The sequence below is a fragment of the Nerophis ophidion genome, linkage group LG07 (genome assembly GCF_033978795.1).
Source record: "Nerophis ophidion isolate RoL-2023_Sa linkage group LG07, RoL_Noph_v1.0, whole genome shotgun sequence".
NCBI lineage: Eukaryota > Metazoa > Chordata > Actinopteri > Syngnathiformes > Syngnathidae > Nerophis > Nerophis ophidion.
In genome coordinates, this window is record NC_084617.1 from 7,699,124 (window position 1) to 7,719,083 (window position 19,960).

The window sequence follows — 19,960 nt, forward strand, 5'->3', positions numbered from 1 at the left end:
GATTAACGTGGACCCCGACTTAAACAAGTTGAAAAACTTATTCGGGTGTTACCATTTAGTGGTCAATTGTACGGAATATGTACTGAACTGTGCAATCTACTAATAAAAGTTTCAATCAATCAAAGGGAGAAGTACAAAGCGCCAAAAAACCTTAAAGGCAATGCCTTTGCGTGCCGGCCCAATCACATATCTACGGCTTTTCACACACACACAAGTGAATGCAGGCATACTTGGTCAACAGCCATACAGGTCACACTGAGGGTGGCCGTATAAACAACTTTAACACTGTTACAAATACGCACCACACTGAACCCACACCAAACAAGAATGACAAACATTTCAGGAGAACATCCGCACGGTTACACAACATAAATACAACAGAACAAATACCCAGAATCCCTTGCAGCACTAACTCTTCCGGTACACTACAATATACACCCCCGCTACCCCCTGAAACCCTGCCCACCCCAACCCCGCCCACCTCAACCTCATGCTCTCGCAGGGAGAGCATGTCCCAAATTCCAAGCTGCTGTTTTGAGGCATGTTACAAAAAAAAATAATGCACTTTGTGACTTCAATAATAAATAAGGCAGCGCCATGTTGGCATTTTTTCCATAACTGGAGTTGATTTATTTTGGAAAACCCTCTTACATTACACAAATTAGGCATAATAATGTGTTAATTCCACGACTGTATGTATTGGGCGGTATAGCTCGGTTGGTAGAGCGGCCGTGCCAGCAACTTTAGGGTTGCAGGTTCGATCCCCGCTTCTATCATCCTAGTCACTGCCGTTGTGTCCTTGGGCAAGACACTTTACCCACCTGCTCCCAGTGGCACCCACACTGGTTTGAATGTAAAGAAAATTACATATCGGGTTTCACTATGTAAAAAGCGCTTTGAGTCACTTTGAGAAAAGCGCTATATAAATATACTTCACTTCATCTGTATCGGTTGATATCGGAATCGGTAATTAGGAGTTGGACAAATCGGAATATCGGCAAAAAAGCCATTATCGGAAATCTCTAATGACAACCTTTTCCAAAACACAATATAGAATATGTATCATTTGTTTTCAAAACGCTTACAAAAAAGTGGGACCCCAAAAATGTACTGTGTACCCCATTTGTATGTCTTGATGGGGTCACTGGGACCCCATTTTGAAGATTCCTAGCGCCAACACTGCATATACCACGTTTACCTTTGGTTAATGACTTGACTATAAAACAATGAAAGACCCGCCGTGCTTGCTTATTGGAGGACAATTAGACGTTTACTTTTTTTAGTGATTTTAGATGCAAGCCGATACTTGTTGGTTTTTTTTGCTGATATCAGTCCAATATCAATAGCGGATCGTGACACCCCTAGTCATTATCTTTTGTAGAGTTTTGATACAACTCTTGCAGGTGTTAACGAATACTTCAAATATAAGGAGGTACTGTGTTCTTCCCAATTAGCCCAACCGGTGAGTGATTTTATTTAGCCCCTGATCAACTCGGGTCCAAATCCCGCCGTGTTCTTTTAACGGCGCTGATGAACTCCACAACGTCCGCCTCTGTCAGCCACAATGCTGCGTGCAGACCAGGGAAAAACCCGATAATTAGGTCTATTGGTGTGAAATTAAAACCGGCAGAAGTCGTCCGCACCGTGATCTCTTTAAAAGCTCAGTGCGTTATAATGAAGCCGAGAGGATTAAGGCTGGAGGGCTAAAACTCGCCTGTGTTGTGAGCCCCTGTCAGAGATCAGGGTGCAACTCTTTGTGGAGACCAACCCGACTTTTTTTTTTTTTTTTTTTCCCAACCAACATGTCTGTGCTTATTAAAAGCACTTTAATGAGGAAACTTGGGCCAAGGTCAAACAAAATTAGCTCTCATATTACAGTATTTTTTTTTAAGTGCAGCTAAGACGTCTGAGCAGAAGCGGTTAAAACACGGCCCCATAAATACAAAGTAAAGATTTCTCAGCCTTGTGTTGTGGATGTTGTGCTCAGTCTTCACAGCCAGATAAGCTGCTGTTGATTCCAATTACACAGCAACAACAAGCCTCTCTTTACTCAAGGTCGCTCCGGCTGATGTAAACTGTCTCGTTAGCCGAGTTGGGCTCTCTCCCTTTAGAGGATTTTCATGAAACTGTAAAATACATGAAGGCAAATAAATATGTTGTTGCTTTTCATGAGCTCAGTTTGTTTTTACTGCTTGTGAACCGTTGTCGTTTGTGAAAGGACACAAAAGCTGACTGTGATCCGGTATCAAGAGGCTTGGAAAAGTGTCACTTTCATGACGTTAATACCAATGTATGGTGGCACTAGTTTCAGGGATTGGAGCGAGTTGTGTTAATGTAGGTCATTTTGCATGCTGTTAGTGTCAGGTTCAAACACTGATGACATGTATTAAACAAGACTAGAAGCAAGGGATTAAACAGAGACAGAATTAAATTTGGCTCAATTGAGGATCTTTCTGTGTGGAGTTTGCAAGTTGTCCCCGTGACTGCGTGGGTTCCCTCCGGGTACTCCGGCTTCCACCCACCGCCAAAGACATGCACCTGGGGATAGGTTGATTGGCAACACTAAATTCGCCCTAGTGTATGAATGTGAGTGTGAATGTTGTCTCTCAATCTGTGTTGGCCCTGTAATGAGGTGGCGAGGAGCTGAGATAGGCTCCTGCACTCCCCGCGACCCCGAACGGGACAAGCGGTAGCGAATGGATGGATGGATGAGGAGAAACGTCTCGACACTGTATCCACGCTCTGACGAAAGATTGTACGCCTCCTCCTTTATTTGGACTTTCCCTGATTACATGGCAACAGCTGTTTCTAAGGGAAGGGGGTCGTAAACAGCCATCGCCTTTGATTACAAACAGTTTAAAGAAAAGGTTGTAAAAGAGTTCAAAGAAGAGGTTGCAAAACAGAGACAGAATTAGATTTGGCTCAATTGAGGAGAAACGTCAAGACACTGCATCACGCTCTGACGAAAGATTGTACGCCTCCTCCTTTATTTGGACTTTCCCTGATTACATGGCAACAGCCGTTTCTAAGGGAGGGGGTCGTAAACAGCCATCGCCTTTGATTACAAACAGTTCAAAGAAAAGGTTGTAAAAGAGTTCAAAGAAGAGGTTGTCAAACAGAGACAGAATTAGATTTGGCTCAATTGAGGAGAAACGTCAAGACACTGTATCCACGCTCTGTCCTTTATTTGGACTTTCCCTGATTACATGGCAACAGCTGTTTCTAAGGGAGGGGGGTCGTAAATAGCCATCACCTTTGATTACAAACAGTTCAAAGAAAAGGTTGTAAAAGAGTTCAAAGAAGATGTTGTCAAACAGAGACAGAATTAGATTTGGCTCAATTGAGGAGAAACGTCAAGACACTGTATCACGCTCTGTCCTTTATTTGGACTTTCCCTGATTACATGGCAACAGCTGTTTCTAAGGGAGGGGGGTCATAAACAGCCATTGCCTTTGATTACAAACAGTTCAAAGAAAAGGTTGTAAAATAGTTCAAAGAAGAGGTTGTCAAACAGAGACAGAATTCAATTTGGCTCAATTGAGGAGAAAAGTCCAGACACTGTATCACGCTCTGACGAAAGATTGTACGCCTCCTCCTTTATTTGGACTTTCCCTGATTACATGGCAACAGCTGTTTCTAAGGGAGGGGAGTCGTAAACAGCCATCGCCTTTGATTACAAACAGTTTAAAGAAAAGGTTGTAAAAGAGTTCAAAGAAGAGGTTGCAAAACAGAGACAGAATTAGATTTGGCTCAATTGAGGAGAAACGTCAAGACACTGTATCCACGCTCTGTCCTTTATTTGGACTTTCCCTGATTACATGGCAACAGCTGTTTCTAAGGGAGGGGGGTCGTAAATAGCCATCACCTTTGATTACAAACAGTTCAAAGAAAAGGTTGTAAAAGAGTTCAAAGAAGAGGTTGCAAAACAGAGACAGAATTAGATTTGGCTCAATTGAGGAGAAACGTCAAGACACTGTATCACGCTCGGTCCTTTATTTGGACTTTCCCTGATTACATGGCAACAGCTGTTTCTAAGAGAGGGGGGTCATAAACAGCCATCGCCTTGGATTACAAACAGTTCAAAGAAAAGGTTGTAAAAGAGTTCAGAGAAGAGGTTGTCAAACAGAGACAGAATTAAATTTGGCTCAATTGAGGAGAAAAGTCCAGACACTGTATCACACTCTGACGAAAGATTGTACGCCTCCTCCTTTATTTGGACTTTCCCTGATTACATGGCAACAGCCGTTTCTAAGGGAGGGGGGTCGTAAACAGCCATCGCCTTTGATTACAAACAGTTTAAAGAAAAGGTTGTAAAAGAGTTCAAAGAAGAGGTTGCAAAACAGAGACAGAATTAGATTTGGCTCAATTGAGGAGAAATGTCAAGACACTGTATCCACGCTCTGTCCTTTATTTGGACTTTCCCTGATTACATGGCAACAGCTGTTTCTAAGGGAGGGGGGGTCGTAAACAGCCATCGCCTTTGATTACAAACAGTTCAAAGAAAAGGTTGTAAAAGAGTTTAAAGAAGAGGTTGTAAAACAGAGACAGAATTAAATTTGGCTCAATTGAGGACAAATTTCCAGACACTGTATCAGCTCTGACGAAAGATTGTACGGCTCCTCTTTCATTTGGACTTTCCCCGGTTACATGGCAACAGCTTTTTCTAAGGGAGGGGGGGTCGTAAACAGCCAGTGCCTTTCATTACATACGGTTCAAAGAAAATGTGGTAAAACTGTTTAAAGAAGAGGTCTTAAAACATTTTTTTATTTATAAATGGTTGATTTATATAGGCTAGTAAGGTGAAGTGTTGTACCTGACAATTTTCGTCTACCTTGCTTCATAAAACACGTCACAGACATCACGTGACACCTCTGATGAAGGCTGCAGAAGCAAGGTAGCCGAAGCTTGTCAGGTACAGCTCTACCTTACTAGCCTATATGTTATCAACCATCTATAAATACACGTCAGTAGGCTAAATGAACCTCTTCAACACATAGGTCTTAAAACAGTTCACAGAAGAGGCGCCTGGAACTTGGGCCGGTCCTGCTTTCTCTTCCCTTTTGTAGTTCTCAAGTCAAGACAAAATCTCTCTGTTGATTACAGTACATGAAAGTAACAGAACACCTTCATGTTGCTTCCCATCCTACACAGTGGAGTTTTACTAGCCTTCTTCTTGGTACGATCAAAGACAGCTTTTGTCCTCTCACCGGGAACTCATGAACACAAAGTTTTGTGGTAACTTAAATACAATTATTCTGACATTTAGCATGTGGATACTGGAGATAAGAAGGGTGTTTTCAACTATTTTAAAAAAAATCTATATAGATGACCAAATAAATTGGAAACTGCACATAAATATACTCAAAGATGACTAAAAATGCTATGTTATATAAAATTGAAAACTAAATCAAAATGCTTTCAACATGTTGTATTACTCTTTTGTACTCCCATATCTCAGTTATTGTTTTGAAATCTGGGGTAATAATTGTAAATCAAACAATTCTATGTTCTTACTTCAAAAGAAAGCCATTAGAATTGTAAATTATGCGGGTTTTTATGATCACACGATACTATTTTTATTAAATTAGAAACACTAAAACTGCACGATCTTGTTGACCTCAACAGGGCTGTTGTGACGTATAAATCTCATAACCGCATGCAGATGTGGTCTCCAAGAGAGGTTCAAAAACCAGGCAGAGTCCCAATGGTTTTATGTTTTTTTATTTTTTGTTTTTATTCAGTCATTGGCGGGGCTAAGGATAATATTTGAATATTGTTTTTAATATTGCTGTGCAGGAATTTGGAAACATTTTTGTTGTTTAAATGTGCCATACAAATAAAGTGGAGTAGATTGGATATGACCTTAGAGCAGGGGTAGGGAACCTGTGGCTCTTTGATGACTACATATGGCTCTCAGATAATTATATTTATATAGCGCTTTTCTCTAGTGACTCAAAGCGCTTTACAAAGTGACACCCAATATCTAAGTTACATTTAAACCCGGGGGCAGGTGTGTAAAGTGTCTTGCCCAAGGACACAACGGCAGTGACTAGGATGGCGGAAGCGGGAATCGAACCTGGAACCTCTCAGGTTGCTAGCACGGCCACTCTACCAACCCAGCTATGCCGAGTAACAGTGTAATACTCTTCCATATCAGTAGGTGGCAGTCGGTGGCTAATTGCTTTGTAGATGTGGGAAACAGCGGGAGGCAGAGTGCAGGTAAAAAGGTGTCTAATAGGGAACCTATGGCTCTAGAGCCAGATGACTGCACATGGCGCTCAGATAAATCTTAGCTGACATTGCTTGACACGTTTTGCCGCTGGTAATCACAGTTTCAAAAATAACGTTCAAATTATAAAACATTCTCATGCAATTTAATCCCAACCATCTGTTTTCTACCGCACCTGTTCAAGATGTCGCATTAATGGTAAGAAGTATTACATGTATTATTGGTTAACTTTTATAATAGCAATGTTGTTAAAAAGAATAGGAGACTTATTATACTCTACAAATGTTGGTCATACTTAAAAATGCACAAATTTAGTTGTATTCAGTGTTGAAAAATGTTATAGGGCTCTCACGGAAATACATTGTGAAATATTTGGCTTTCATGGCTCTCTCAGCCAAAAAGGTTCCCGACCATATTCAAAATGTGGCTGGGCTGGCACGCTGTTTGTTCAGGTTGTAGAGGACGCTTAAGACGGTGCCCCCTTAATATTGTTGGGGTGAAATTCGGGAGAATGATTACCCCTGGGGGGGCACTGAAAATTGGGAGTTTTCCCGGAAAAATCGAGTGTACACAAATATGACGCTGCAAGGCGCCATTCATATATAACTCGCGGGCCGCACCGACATTACATTTTTACATCAAGGTGCGGGCCGCGTGTTTGAGACCCGTGGTCTGTAAAATTATCATTTTATGAATGTAAAACTGTTTATTTTGTTGACCACTGAAGGAATAATACACTAAACTAACTGTGCTTGTTCCTTTTCAACCTTTCAGCACAATGAGTAAGCGCTGCCAGAACTTGCTACTGCAGATCTATCTCCACTTCCCGGAGGTCATCCAGCACGTCGCCTTGCCCGATGGCACGTTAAGCAGCGGGGGGACAGCAGACGGCAGCACCTGCAAGGTAATACCTTTGCCTTATAGTGTCTCATACGGACCATTCTATCTAATCCTTGCCATGTTTTTCGCAAGGAAATAGAATGCGTAAATGCACAATAAAATTGAAGTGTACCGCATTTTAATTGGATTGCAAATTCATTAGTAAATTAAAGCTGCAAGCAGCGATGGACGGGACCGAGTATATCAATCGGAGCAGAAACATAGGAGGAAACAGGATTATAACCAGATGCTAATCGCCCATTGAAAATACATGGGTACGGCTAGTAGCTACTATTAGCAAACAGACTTACCAACTCGGCGTAATATCTTCACATCGACACACTCTCTCGTCGCAACTTGGTCCTGATGGTCAGCACCAATTAGTTGTAAATTGTTGGACGGTTGTTTTTACGATATGCAGGCAAACGACAACTTTAAAACATACCTGCTTAGCTACGGCACCTGGCAGCCATCTTGGTATAGACGATCACAGCCCCTCTCTCACGAATGTTGGTGCGTGCGCACCAACAGCAGGCGGTACAGGAAAAAAACGAAAAAAATAACGTTGTGTCTGCGCACGGCGGCTATCTTCGAAATGGTTTTCACCGCAGCGGTTCTTTGAACGCTGATAAAATCAAAACCATAGCAGTAATAAAAATTATTTCATTAACTTTTAATCAGAAGGGTTCAATCTGTTTTCTGTGGTAGTTTGAAGCCGACACGACAGACGCGCTTAAAGGAGATAATGTTTGAAAAAAGGTATCCGGTTTTTACAAAACTTTTGTTTTGAAGGGGGAATTGCAAACTTCCTGTTGATTTTTGTTAGGGGTTGTCAATATATGAAATGTAGGTCTAAGTGAGACCTACATAGAGGTTTTTCATGTCTCTACGACATTCCTACAGGAAGTTACACTCAGTTTTGTATGTGTTTTCTTCCAAGGAGCAGTTTGGTCTGTATTTTATTCCTAGGGGGCGCTAGAGCGCAATTTTGAGTTTTGGCGTTAGGTTTTTATGATTAGATCGCAATTTTCGCCAGTCCTGATGTGTGTGTCCAGTTTGGTGAGTTTTGAAGCATGTTAAGGGGATCAAATTACAGCTCAAAGAGGCAAAGGTGAGTGTTTTTACAAAACTTTTGTTTTGAAGGGAGAATTGCAAACTTCATGTTGATTTTTGCTGAAGGATGTCAGTGTACGAAATCTAGGTCTAAGTGAGACCTACATAGAGGTTTTTGTTTCATGTCTCTACGACATTCCTACTGGAAGTTACAGGAAGTTTTGTCTGTGTTTTCTTCTTAGGGGGCGCTAGAGCGGAATTTTTAGTTTTGGGGTTAGGTTTTTTTGATTAAATCGCAATGTTCGCCAGTCCTGATGTGTTTCTGTCAAAATTGGTGATTTCTGAAGCATGTTAAGGGGGTCAAATTACAGCTCAAAGCTGCGGAAAAATAATAAAGAAAAAATAAATTGCTAGAAATTCAATAGGGTCCTTTGTCCCAAAGGGACATTCTGTCCCTAATAAAATGTAAAATATTTCAGTAACTTTAACTCCCTTGAACCCTGGAAACATGTGTCCCCGCTCCCAAAAAAGTACCAGTTAAGTACCATTGATTGTCACACACACACTCGGTGTGGTGAAATTTATCCTCTGCATTTGACCGGTCCCCTTGTTCACTGCTATGAGGGGAGCAGTGGGCAGCAGCGGCGGCCCCCAATTCCAACCCTTGATGTTGAGTGCCAAGCTGGGAGGTAATGGGTCCCATTTCTTATCATTTCACAGCCTACCAATCTCAGGGTGGACACTCTAACCACTAGGCCACTGAGTAGGCCTAACTGTAATTAAACTTCACCATGAAATTAGGGATGCACAGTTATTTTATTTATTTTTTTACCAATATTTGCCTACTTTTCAAGACCGTAACCTTCTTGATATCAAATTGTATAATTTACATAAATAAACGATAAATGGGTTGTACTTGTATAGCGCTTTTCTACCTTCAAGGTACTCGAAGCGCTTTGACACTACTTCCACATTTAACCATTCACACACTGATGGAGGGAGCTGCCATGCAAGGCGCTAACCAGCACCCATCAGGAGCAAGGGTGAAGTGTCTTGCTCAGGACACAACGGACGTGGGGCTTCACGGTGGCAGAGGGGTTACTGCGTCTGCCTCACAATACAAAGTTCCTGCAGTCCTGGGTTCAAATCCAGGCTCGGGATCTTTCTGTGTGGAGTTTGCATGTTCTCCCCCGTGAATGCGTGGGTTCCCTCCGGGTACTCCGGCTTCCTCCCACTTCCAAAGACATGCACCTGGGGATAGGTTGATTGGCAACACTAAATTGGCCCTAGTGTGTGAATGTGAGTGTGAATGTTGTCCCTGCGATGAGGTGGCGACTTGTCCAGGGTTTACCCTGACTTCCGCCCAATTGTAGCTGAGATAGGCGCCAGCGCCCCCCGCGACCCCAAAAGGGAATAAGCGGTAGAAAATGGATGGATGGACAACGAACGTGACGAGGCTGGTACTAGGTGGGGATTGAACCAGGGACCCTCGGGTTGCGCACGGCCACTGCGCCACGCCGTCCCAATTTAATTTTCATGACCATTTACATTGTAGATTGTCACTGAAAGCATCAAAACTATGAATGAACACATGTGGAGGTATTTACTTAACAAAAAAAGGTGAAATAACAGAAAACATCTTTTATATTTTAATTATGTGTTAATTCCACGTCTGTATATATCGGTCTCGGTTGATATCGGAATCGGTAATTAAGAGTTGGACAATATCGGACATCTCTAGTAATATCACATTTAGTATTTAAAGAAGACAAAAATGTAAGTTTGTTTTGAGAAATATCTAACATGCTTTTTATAAGGAGTACATTCATGTTTTATTCTGAAATGGTGTTTTTGTATTTCACCAGCTTGACGTCCTGGTGCACCGACTAGTCACGCTACTCGCTGATGTCGGAGACTCAAAGTCAGCAGAGGACCGCGTTTCCGACGCCAACCTTGCATGTCGGAAGCTGGCCGTATCGCATCCCGTCCTCTTGCTCAGGTGACAAGACCCACCTGCGTTCTTCATTTACTCATCCGTGTCCAATTCCCGCTGACTCTGCTTTCCTCGCCCTGTTTCCAGGCACCTGCCCATGATCGCAGGCCTCCTTCACGGTCGGATTCACCTCAACCTGCGCGAGTTCCGGCAGCACAACCACATGACGTTCTTCAGCAACGTCCTCGCCATCCTGGAGCTGCTGCAGCCCCTGGTGTTCCACGCCGACCACCAGAGGGCGCTTCAAGACTGCCTCTTGTCCTTCATGAAGGTCCTCAAGGTAAGGTGGCAGGCAAAAAACAAGGGCTGATTTATTTTTTTATTTTTTTTTAATAGTCTTCTTTCTGATTACAGTACTTTCAAAGGAGTCGTTCCCCCTTAATCATCATCAATAAATTCCTCCAGTTTACGCAAAAGTACATTACCCATGATGCAGCAGCCGCCATCCCGTATCTGCAGACTCACTCGGACATACTGCAGTAAGTCACCTCATGATAGAAATGATGCAATGATATCAGTGTGAGGCAGCACGGTGGGACAGGGGTTAGTGCATGTGCCTCACAATACGGAGGCCCTGAGGAGCCCTGAGTTCAATCCCGGGCTCGGGATCTTTCTGTGTGGAGTTTGCATGTTCTCCCCGTGACTGCGTGGGTTCCCTACGGCTTCCTCCCACCTCCAAAAACATGCACCTGGGGATAGGTTGATTGGCAACACCAAATTGGACCTAGTGCAGGGGTAGGGAACCTGTGGCTCTTTTGATGACTGCATCTGGCTCTCGGATAAATCTGAGCTGACGTTGCTTAACACGATAAGTAATGAATAATTCCACTTGTAATCACAGTGTTAAAAATAATGTTCAAAATATCAATTATTCTCATGCATTTTTAATCCGTCCATCCGTTTTCTACCGCACCGGTTCAAGAAGTTGCGTCAATGGTAAGAAGTTATTTATTTATTATTGGTTAGTGTGGGGCTTGCCCTCCTGGGGGTTCTTCAGACCCCCAAGCACCGACATGAGAGCCTGTTTCAGGGTTACAATATTGTTTTATTTTTCAATAAATCTCTCAGTTGTTTTCCAGCAATTGTATTTCCAGCCCCAACCCAGTCTCTCCTCCTGGCTGCTGCTTATAACAGAGTGACAGGTGATTCGATAACAAGGCCCAAGTGGGCCATCTGTGCACCTGTCGCTGCAGGCCCGCAGGCCACGGCCCCCTCCACAGTTAGCTTCAGAATAACAATGTTATTACAAAGAATAAGAGACCTATTATACTCTAGAAATGTTGGTCTTACTTAAAAATGCACGTGTTTAGTTGTGTTCAGTGTTAAAAAAAATAATTTATGGCTCTTACGGAAATATATTTCAAAATATTTGGCTTTTTGGCTCTCTCAGCCAAAAAGGTTCCCGACCCCTGCCCTAGTGTGTGAATGTTGTCTGTCTATCTGTGTTGGCCCTGTGATGAGGTGGCGACTTGTCCAGGGTGTACGCCGCCTTCCGCCCGAATGCTGCTGAGATAGGCTCCACACTGCAAAAAGTTAGTGTTCAAAAACAAGAAAAAAAAGTACGAAAATTTGCAAAATTATCTGCCAATAGAACAAGAAAATTTGGTTTGTATAGACTTTCCAAAACAAGTAAAATTAGCTAACCTCAATGGACCCCAAAATACCTTAAAATAAGTATATTCTCACTAATAACAAGTGTACTACTATACGAGTATGTATTTTCTATTATTTAATTGAAAATAAAACAGCAAAGTCCATTTGGCTGTCATCTGTTTTAATTATGAGACACAATTGTGTCAAATTCATGATTTTTTTTTTTGCATGCTTGAAATAAGAAATGATTACTTTAAAAAAGTAGTTTTAAACTTGCGAGTGTTAATGACACACTTTTGCAACACTTGATATTCTAGTTCCAAGCATCTTTTATTCAATATAGGTCATAAAATCGCAGCGACAAGCTGTAATGTCTTACTGAAATCATTTAGGACCAAAACCCTTAAAACAAGTAAAACACTCTAATATAAAATCCTATGTATGGTCGTGCAAGTCCCGGGATGCCCGAAATGTCCATAACACACCCAGCCGAGTCCCATAGGGAGAGGGGGATGAAAGTTGGAAAAGTCAGCAAAAGTCCCAAAAATTTTCAAAATACCTACCCAGGTTCGAGTCCCACAAGTTCCGCCGCCCGGCCGGGATGCTCAAGGTGTCCAAAACGCACCCAGCAAAGTCCCACGGGAAGCCAAGTGAGAAAAGTCGGTAAAATGTTCCAAAATCACACCCGGGTTCGAGTGCCACAAGTCTTAAGACCCAAGTTTGAGTTTGTGGCACTCAAACTCAAACTTGAACTTGGGTGGGACTCGAACCTAGGTGGGACTCGAACCATTTTTGGGGACTTTTGCCGACCTTTCTCCCCCATTTCCCGTGGGTGCGTTTTGGACATTTTTCGCATCCCGGGACTTATGCTGCCGGCGGCTAGAATCGTGGGACTGGAACCCGGGGAGGTATTTTGGACACAATTGGGACTTTTGACCATTTTGGCCGCCTTTTCCCCTCTTCTTCCCCGCCTTCCTGTGCACCATTGCTGGGTGTGGTTTGGACACTTGGACAAAAATAGTTTCAGGCATGTTTTTACTCAATATAGGTCTTAAAATCGCAGCAACAAGCTGTAATGTCTTACTGAAATCCTTTAGGACCAAAACCCTTAAAACAAGTAAAACACTCTAACATAAAATCCTATGTATGGCCGTGCAAATCCCGGGATGCCCGAAATGTCCATAACACACCCAGCCGAGTCCCACAGGGGGGGTGAAGGTTGGAAAAGTCAGCAAAAGTCCCAAAAATGTTCAAAATACCTACCCAGGTTCGAGTCCCACAAGTCTTAAGACTTGTGGCACTCAAACTTGAACTTGGGTGGGACTCGAACCTGGGTAGGTATTTTGAACATTTTTGGGGACTTTTGCCGACTTTCCTCACTTTTCTCCCCCACTTCCCGTGGGTGCGTTTTGGACATTTTTCGCAACCCGGGACTTATGCGGCCGGCGGCTAGACTCGTGGGACTGGAACTTGGGGAGGTATTTTGGACACAATTGGAGCTTTTGACCATTTTGGCCGCCTTTTCCCCTCTTCTTCCCCGCCTTCCTGTGCACCATTGCTGGGTGTGTTTTGGACACTTGGACAAAAAATGTTTCAAGCATGTTTTTACTCAATATAGGTCATAAAATCTCAGCAACAAGCTGTAATATTTTACTGAAATCACTTAGGACCAAAACCCTTAAAACAAGTAAAACACTCTAACATAAAATCCTATGTATGGCCGTGCAAGTCCCGGGATGCCCGAAATGTCCATAACACACCCAGCCGAGTCCCATAGGGAGGGGGGGATGAAAGTTGGAAAAGTCAGCAAAAGTCCCAAAAATGTTCAAAATACCTACCCAGGTTCGAGTCCCACAAGTCTTAAGACTTGTGGCACTCGAACTCAAACTTGAACTTGGGTGGGACTCGAACCTGGGTAGGTATTTTGAAAATTTTTGGGGACTTTTGCCGACTTTCCTCACTTTTCTCCCCCACTTCCCGTGGATGCGTTTTGGACATTTTTCGCATCCCGGGACTTATGCGGCCGGCGACTAGCCTCGTGGGACTGGAACCCGGGAGTTATTTTGGACACAATTGGGACTTTTGACTATTTTGGCCACCTTTTCCCCTCTTCTTCCCCGCCTTCCTGTGCACCATTACTGGGTGTGTTTTGGACACTTGGACAAAAATAGTTTCAAGCATGTTTTTACTCAATATAGTTCATAAAATGTCAGAAACAAGCTGTAATATCTTACTGAGATCATTTAGGACCAAAACCCTTAAAGGCCTATGAAATGACATTTTCTTATTTAAACGGGGATAGCAGGTCCATTCTATGTGTCATACTTGATAATTTCGCGATATTGCCATATTTTTGCTGAAAGGATTTAGTAGAGAACATCGACGATAAATGTTGCTACTGAAAAAGCCTTGCCTGTACAGGAAGTAGCAGACGATGTGCGCGTGACGTCACGGGTTGTGGAGCTCCTCACATTGTTTACAATCATGGCCACCAGCAGCGAGAGAGATTCGGACCGAGAAAGATACGATTTCCCCATTAATTTGAGCGAGGATGAAAGATTCGTGGATGAGGAAAGTTAGAGTGAGTGACTAGAAAAAAAGGGGGGGGAAAGACTGCAGTGGGAGCGATTCAGATGTTATTAGACACATTTACTTGGATAATTCTGGAAAATCCCTTATCGGTTTATTGTGTTACTAGTGTTTTAATGAGATTATATGGTACCTGAAAGTCGGAGGGGGTGTGGCCACGGGTGTGGTGACCGCCAGTGTCTCTGAGGGAAGCCACGTTTCTCGACGAGGCGAAGTGAAGGCAGCCGTTTGGGCCGGGCTGAGCTTTTTTTCCCCCTCCTCCACGGTGGAAGCATCCCACGTTCGGGGGCTGCCGGTCGGAGAAGGCAAGAGAGTCCGGAGCTGCCTCTTTGACAGGTGCACGAGGAACGACGCAAGCTATCCGCTCATGTCTACTGTAAGAGCCGACGTATTACCACAATTTTATCACCGAAACCTGCCGGTTGACATGTGGTAGGGGAACCATGTTCGCTTGACCGCTCTGTTCCATAGTAAAGCTTCACCGTCATTTTTCGGGAATGTGAACAAGGAAACACCGGCTGTGTTTGTGTTGCTAAAGGCAGCTGCAATACACCGCTTCCCACCTACATCTTTCTTCTTTGACGTCTCCATTATTCATTGAACAAATTGCAAAAGATTCAGCGACACAGATGTCCAGAATACTGTGTAATTATGCGATTAAAGCAGACGACTAATAGCTCGGATCTGGGCTGGAACAACATGTCCGCTACAATCCGTGACGTCACGTGTCATCAGGATACTTCGCGCTAAATTAAAAATTGCAATTTAGTAAACTTAAAAGGCCGTATTTTCATGTGTTGCAATGTTAATATTTCATCATTGATATATAAACTATCAGACTGCGTGGTCGCTAGTAGTGGCTTTCAGTAGGTCTTTAAAGCAAGTAAAACACTAACATAAAATCTGTTTACTGAGAAGAATTATCTTATCAGACAGAAAATAAGCCAGTATCACCCTTATTTGAAATATTTAATCACCGCTCTGTTCCATAGTAAAGCTTCACTGTCATCTTTAGGGAATGTAAACAAGGAAACACCAGCTGTGTTTGTGTTGCTAAAGGCGGCCGCAATACACCGCTTCCCACTTACATCTTTCTTGTTTGACGTCTCCATTATTAATTGAACAAATTGCAAAAGATTCAGCGACACAGATGTCCAGAATACTGTGTAATTATGTCCGCTACAATTCGTGACGTCACGCGTCATCAGGATACTTCGCGCAAAATTTAAAATTGCAATTTAGTAAACTAAAAAGGCCGTATTGGCATGTGTTGCAATGTTAATATTTCATTTTTGATATATAAACTATCAGACTGCGTGGTCGGTAGTAGTGGCTTTCAGTAGGCCTTTAAAGCAAGTAAAACACTAACATAAAATCTGTTTACTGAGAAGAATTATCTTATCAGACAGAAAATAAGCCAGTATCACCCTTATTTGAGATATTTAATCTTACTTAGATTCCAGTTTTTGCAGTGCAACTCCCCCCGCGACCCCAAAAAATGGATGGATGGATTTCAATGTGTTTCTTGTGTAACTTCCTGTTGCAGGACCATGAGCGCTGAGAATCCAGACTTGGTACAGCTGAAGTCTCTCCTGGCTGGACTCACTCTCCCTGTACGGAGTTCCTCCTCAGAGCTCACTGCAGACGACAGAGACGGTCAGCGTCCACATCCCAACGTCCATTTCCACAGCAATTCCCAGATTACAATTTTCATTATTCATCGTCCCCCAGATGAGATGGCGGCCGGTTCCCTCCCTCTGGTCAACATCTCCGCGTCGGTTCCTCTCAGCGGTGCTGACATGACAAAATATCTGAAGAAGATGTCGAGGGGGGAGGCGGTGGAGGGTGAGGCTGAATCGGCCAGTTTTTGGCAGCGGAACGACGGACTGACTCATGCGGCGTCTTGCTTTTTCTTCCTCCGCAGACGTGTTGGAAGTGTTGACAGAGGTGGATGAGAAGTCGAGGAGGAGCCCGGAGATCATCCAGTACTTCATCGTGAGTCACTAAGCAAATAGAACAGAAGAGAGGGGAATAAAGTAGAGATGTCGGATAATAGGCTTCACGGTGGAAGAGGGGTTAGTGCGTCCGCCTCACAATACGAAGGTCCTGCAGTCCTGGGTTCAATCCCAGGCTCGGGATCTTTCTGTGTGGAGTTTGCATGTTCTCCCCGTGAATGCGTGGGTTCCCTCCGGGTACTCCGGCTTCCTCCCACTTCCAAAGACATGCACCTGGGGATAGGTTGATTGGCAACACTAAATTGGCCCTAGTGTGTGAATGTTGTCTGTCTATCTGTGTTGGCCCTGCGATGAGGTGGCGACTTGTCCAGGGTGTACCCCGCCTTCCGCCCGATTGTAGCTGAGATAGGCGCCAGCGCCCCCCGCGACCACAAAAGGGAACAAGCAATAGAAAATGGATGGATGGATGTCCGATAATGGCTTTTTTGCTGATATCACCCGATACCGATATAGACAGTCGTGGAATTAACACTTTACTATTATTAGGGATGCACCGAAATGAACATTTGTGGCCGAAGCCGAAACCGAATAAAATTTGAGCTCTTGGCCGAAGGCCGGATACCAAATACCGAATAATAAATGCAGTTTTTCACAACTTTTTTATATTGCATAAATAGCCTAGAATAAATATTTAGACATGTTTTCCAAATAAAGTAATTTTTTATTGAATATTGACATTTTTTTAATATTCAAGTAGTCTTTGCTTTTCCAAAAAAGCACAAAGTTTTTCATTTCTATTAGGCCTTCAACCAAAACATGCATTCCAAAAAAAAATAAAGTGCATTTAAGTGGGTAAACCCACAACAAATGAATTATTGTCCTTTTGGCAAAAGTCTGCTTAGCCACAGTAGATATGCTAATAATGTAAACAGAAGGCTCAAGTAAATCTCGATTAAGTGTGTGCTTGTAACCTCATACACTTATACAGGTAGCCTACACAACAGGCTAATAATGTAAACAGAGGCCCCACTAAATCTCAATAAGTGTGTGCTTGTAACCTCATACACTTATACAGGTACACAACATATCCCAGGCCAGAACAGATTTGTCAATAACAGTACTTCAGCTTCAGAATGAAAAAAAGGAAACTAACTATGTATAAAACAATTTAAATTTAATACTGCACGTTGGTTGATTGCGTCACCCCTCAAAAAATTGCGTCACACGCCACTATTCGGCCTTGTTCTTAACTCATTCCACCGAAGGCCGAATGTGGCTTTTTTTGCCATATTCGGTTACCGATTAATCGGTGCGTCCCTAATTATTATTATGCTTAATTATGTTGTGATGCCCCGCTGGATGCATTAAACAGTGTAACAAGGTTTTCCAAAATAAATCAACTCAAGTTATGGAAAAAAAGATGCCAACATGGCACTGCCATATTTATTATTGAAGTCACAAAGTGCATTATATTTTTTTAACATGCCTCAAAACAGCAGCTTGGAATTTGGGACATGCTCTCTCTGAGAGAGCATGAAAAAGTTGAGGTGGGCGGGGTTAGGAGGGGGGGTGGGTAGCGGGGGTGTATATTGTAGCGTCCCGGAAGAGTTATAATAATAGTTTTGTTTTTTTTTATTTCAAAAACTGATTGTTGAAATGAAAAAGAAACATTTAAAAAAGAATAAAAAAGGTTGTTTTTTTAAATCAGTTCTCAATAATAATAAATTGATTTACAATCGCGATTTGGGTAGGAATCGTATTTTTTGAAGAAACTGTAGTAAACACATAATCAGATTGAGAATAAATATGATTTTTATTGTTTAATTGGCCAGGAATAAAAAAAATATATATTTTAAATTCTCTGTGTGCAGTTTCATGTTTTTTTTTTGGTTTTTTTTAACAGAACGACCTGCAGAGACTCATGACGTCCTCAGAGGAACTCTGTCGGAATATCGCTTTCAACCTGGCGCTGCGCTGCATCCAGAATAATCCCTGGTAATGTATGCTTCCACCAAATTTTGTATACCGAGAGTGGGGGAAATGCCGTAAAAAATCTTGATTGATAGGTTGATTGGCAAAACTAAATTGGCCCTAGTGTGTGAATGTTGTCCGTCTATCTGTGTTGGCCCTGCGATGAGGTGGCGACTTGTCCAGGGTGTACTCTGCCTTCCGCCCGATTGTAGCTGAGATAGGCGCCAGCGCACCCCGCGACCCCAGAGGGAATAAGCGGTAGAAATGGATGGATGGTTTGTCTGACTCATGACGCATGGAAGTGGAAGCACACTATTCTGTTGTTCAGACTATGTAAAGACCTCTGTTTTGTTTGAGCTCTGTGATGAGGTGGCGACTTGTCCAGGGTGTACTCTGCCTTCCGCCCGATTGTAGCTGAGATAGGCGCCAGCGCACCCCGCGACCCCAGAGGGAATAAGCGGTAGAAATGGATGGATGGTTTGTCTGACTCATGACGCATGGAAGTGGAAGCACACTATTCTGTTGTTCAGACTATGTAAAGACCTCTGTTTCGTTTGAGCTCTCCGATGAGGTGGCGACTTGTCCAGGGTGTACGCTGCTTTCCGCCGGATTGTAGCTGAGATAGGCGCCAGCGCACCCCGCGACCCCAGAGGGAATAAGCGGTAGAAATGGATGGATGGTTTGTCTGACTCATGACGCATGGAAGTGGAAGCACACTATTCTGTTGTTCAGACTATGTAAAGACCTCTGTTTTGTTTGAGCTCTGCGATGAGGTGGCGACTTGTCCAGGGTGTACGCTGCTTTCCGCCGGATTGTAGCTGAGATAGGCGCCAGCGCCCCCCGCCACTCTAAAGGGAATAAGCGGTAGAAAATAGATGGATGTTTTGTCTGACTCATGACGCATGGAAGTGGAAGCACACTATTCCGTTGTTCAGACTATGTAAAGACCTCTGTTTTGTTTGAGCTATGCAATGAGGTGGCGACTTGTCCAGGGTGTACACTGCCTTCCGCCGGATTGTAGCTAAGATAGGCGCCAGCGCCCCCCGCGACCCCATAGGGAATAAGCGGTAGAAAATGGATAGATGGATGAATCTTTATGGTCATTGGACAATAAACACAAAATGAGGTGCTCTCCCAAAATGTGTAAAAGTAATACAATTAAGAATACCCATCACCAATGGAATTAAAATTCCACATCCAGTCTTGCTGTGAGCACAAAAAGACCCACATACGCGCAAACACGTACAATGGCTACTCATATTCACACCGCATACACACACACACACACACACACACACCCTACAGTGACAAGGTAACCTCTCATTCATTAATTTAGCTTACATCACTTAAGTGAAACATTGGTAAAAAAATAAATAAATACACATCTTGCTATATATATGTGTAATCCATCAGTGTTGGCGCTAGGAATTTTCAAAAGTTATAAAAATGGGATCCCACAGTAAATGTTTGGGGTCTCACTTTTTTGTAACCATTTCGAAAACAAATGATACATGTATGCGTTATCCTGTTATACCTCACATTTTATATTGTGTTTTGGAAGAAGGTTGTCATAAACGTTACTTCATTCATTAAACAAAATGATACAAAAGAAAACAGATTTGTATGCATATTAGAGATGCGCGGAGTCGGGCGGTTGACATGACGAAAAAATAGATTTGAATTAGATTCGGGCGGGTG

The 19,960-nt window shown here is 43.0% G+C and overlaps 1 protein-coding gene across 1 annotated transcript in view; it reads left to right on the forward strand.

Annotated features, from left to right (window-relative positions):
* ints1 (integrator complex subunit 1) overlaps positions 1-19,960 on the forward strand; it is a 76,060-nt gene that overhangs the window by 54,938 nt on the left and 1,162 nt on the right. The window contains exons 39-46 of the mRNA XM_061905278.1: positions 7,004-7,133; positions 10,027-10,160; positions 10,242-10,434; positions 10,509-10,633; positions 15,883-15,992; positions 16,068-16,181; positions 16,261-16,331; positions 18,195-18,286. Coding sequence (XP_061761262.1) covers positions 7,004-7,133; positions 10,027-10,160; positions 10,242-10,434; positions 10,509-10,633; positions 15,883-15,992; positions 16,068-16,181; positions 16,261-16,331; positions 18,195-18,286 — 969 coding nt within the window. The remainder of the gene's footprint in view (positions 1-7,003; positions 7,134-10,026; positions 10,161-10,241; positions 10,435-10,508; positions 10,634-15,882; positions 15,993-16,067; positions 16,182-16,260; positions 16,332-18,194; positions 18,287-19,960) is intronic.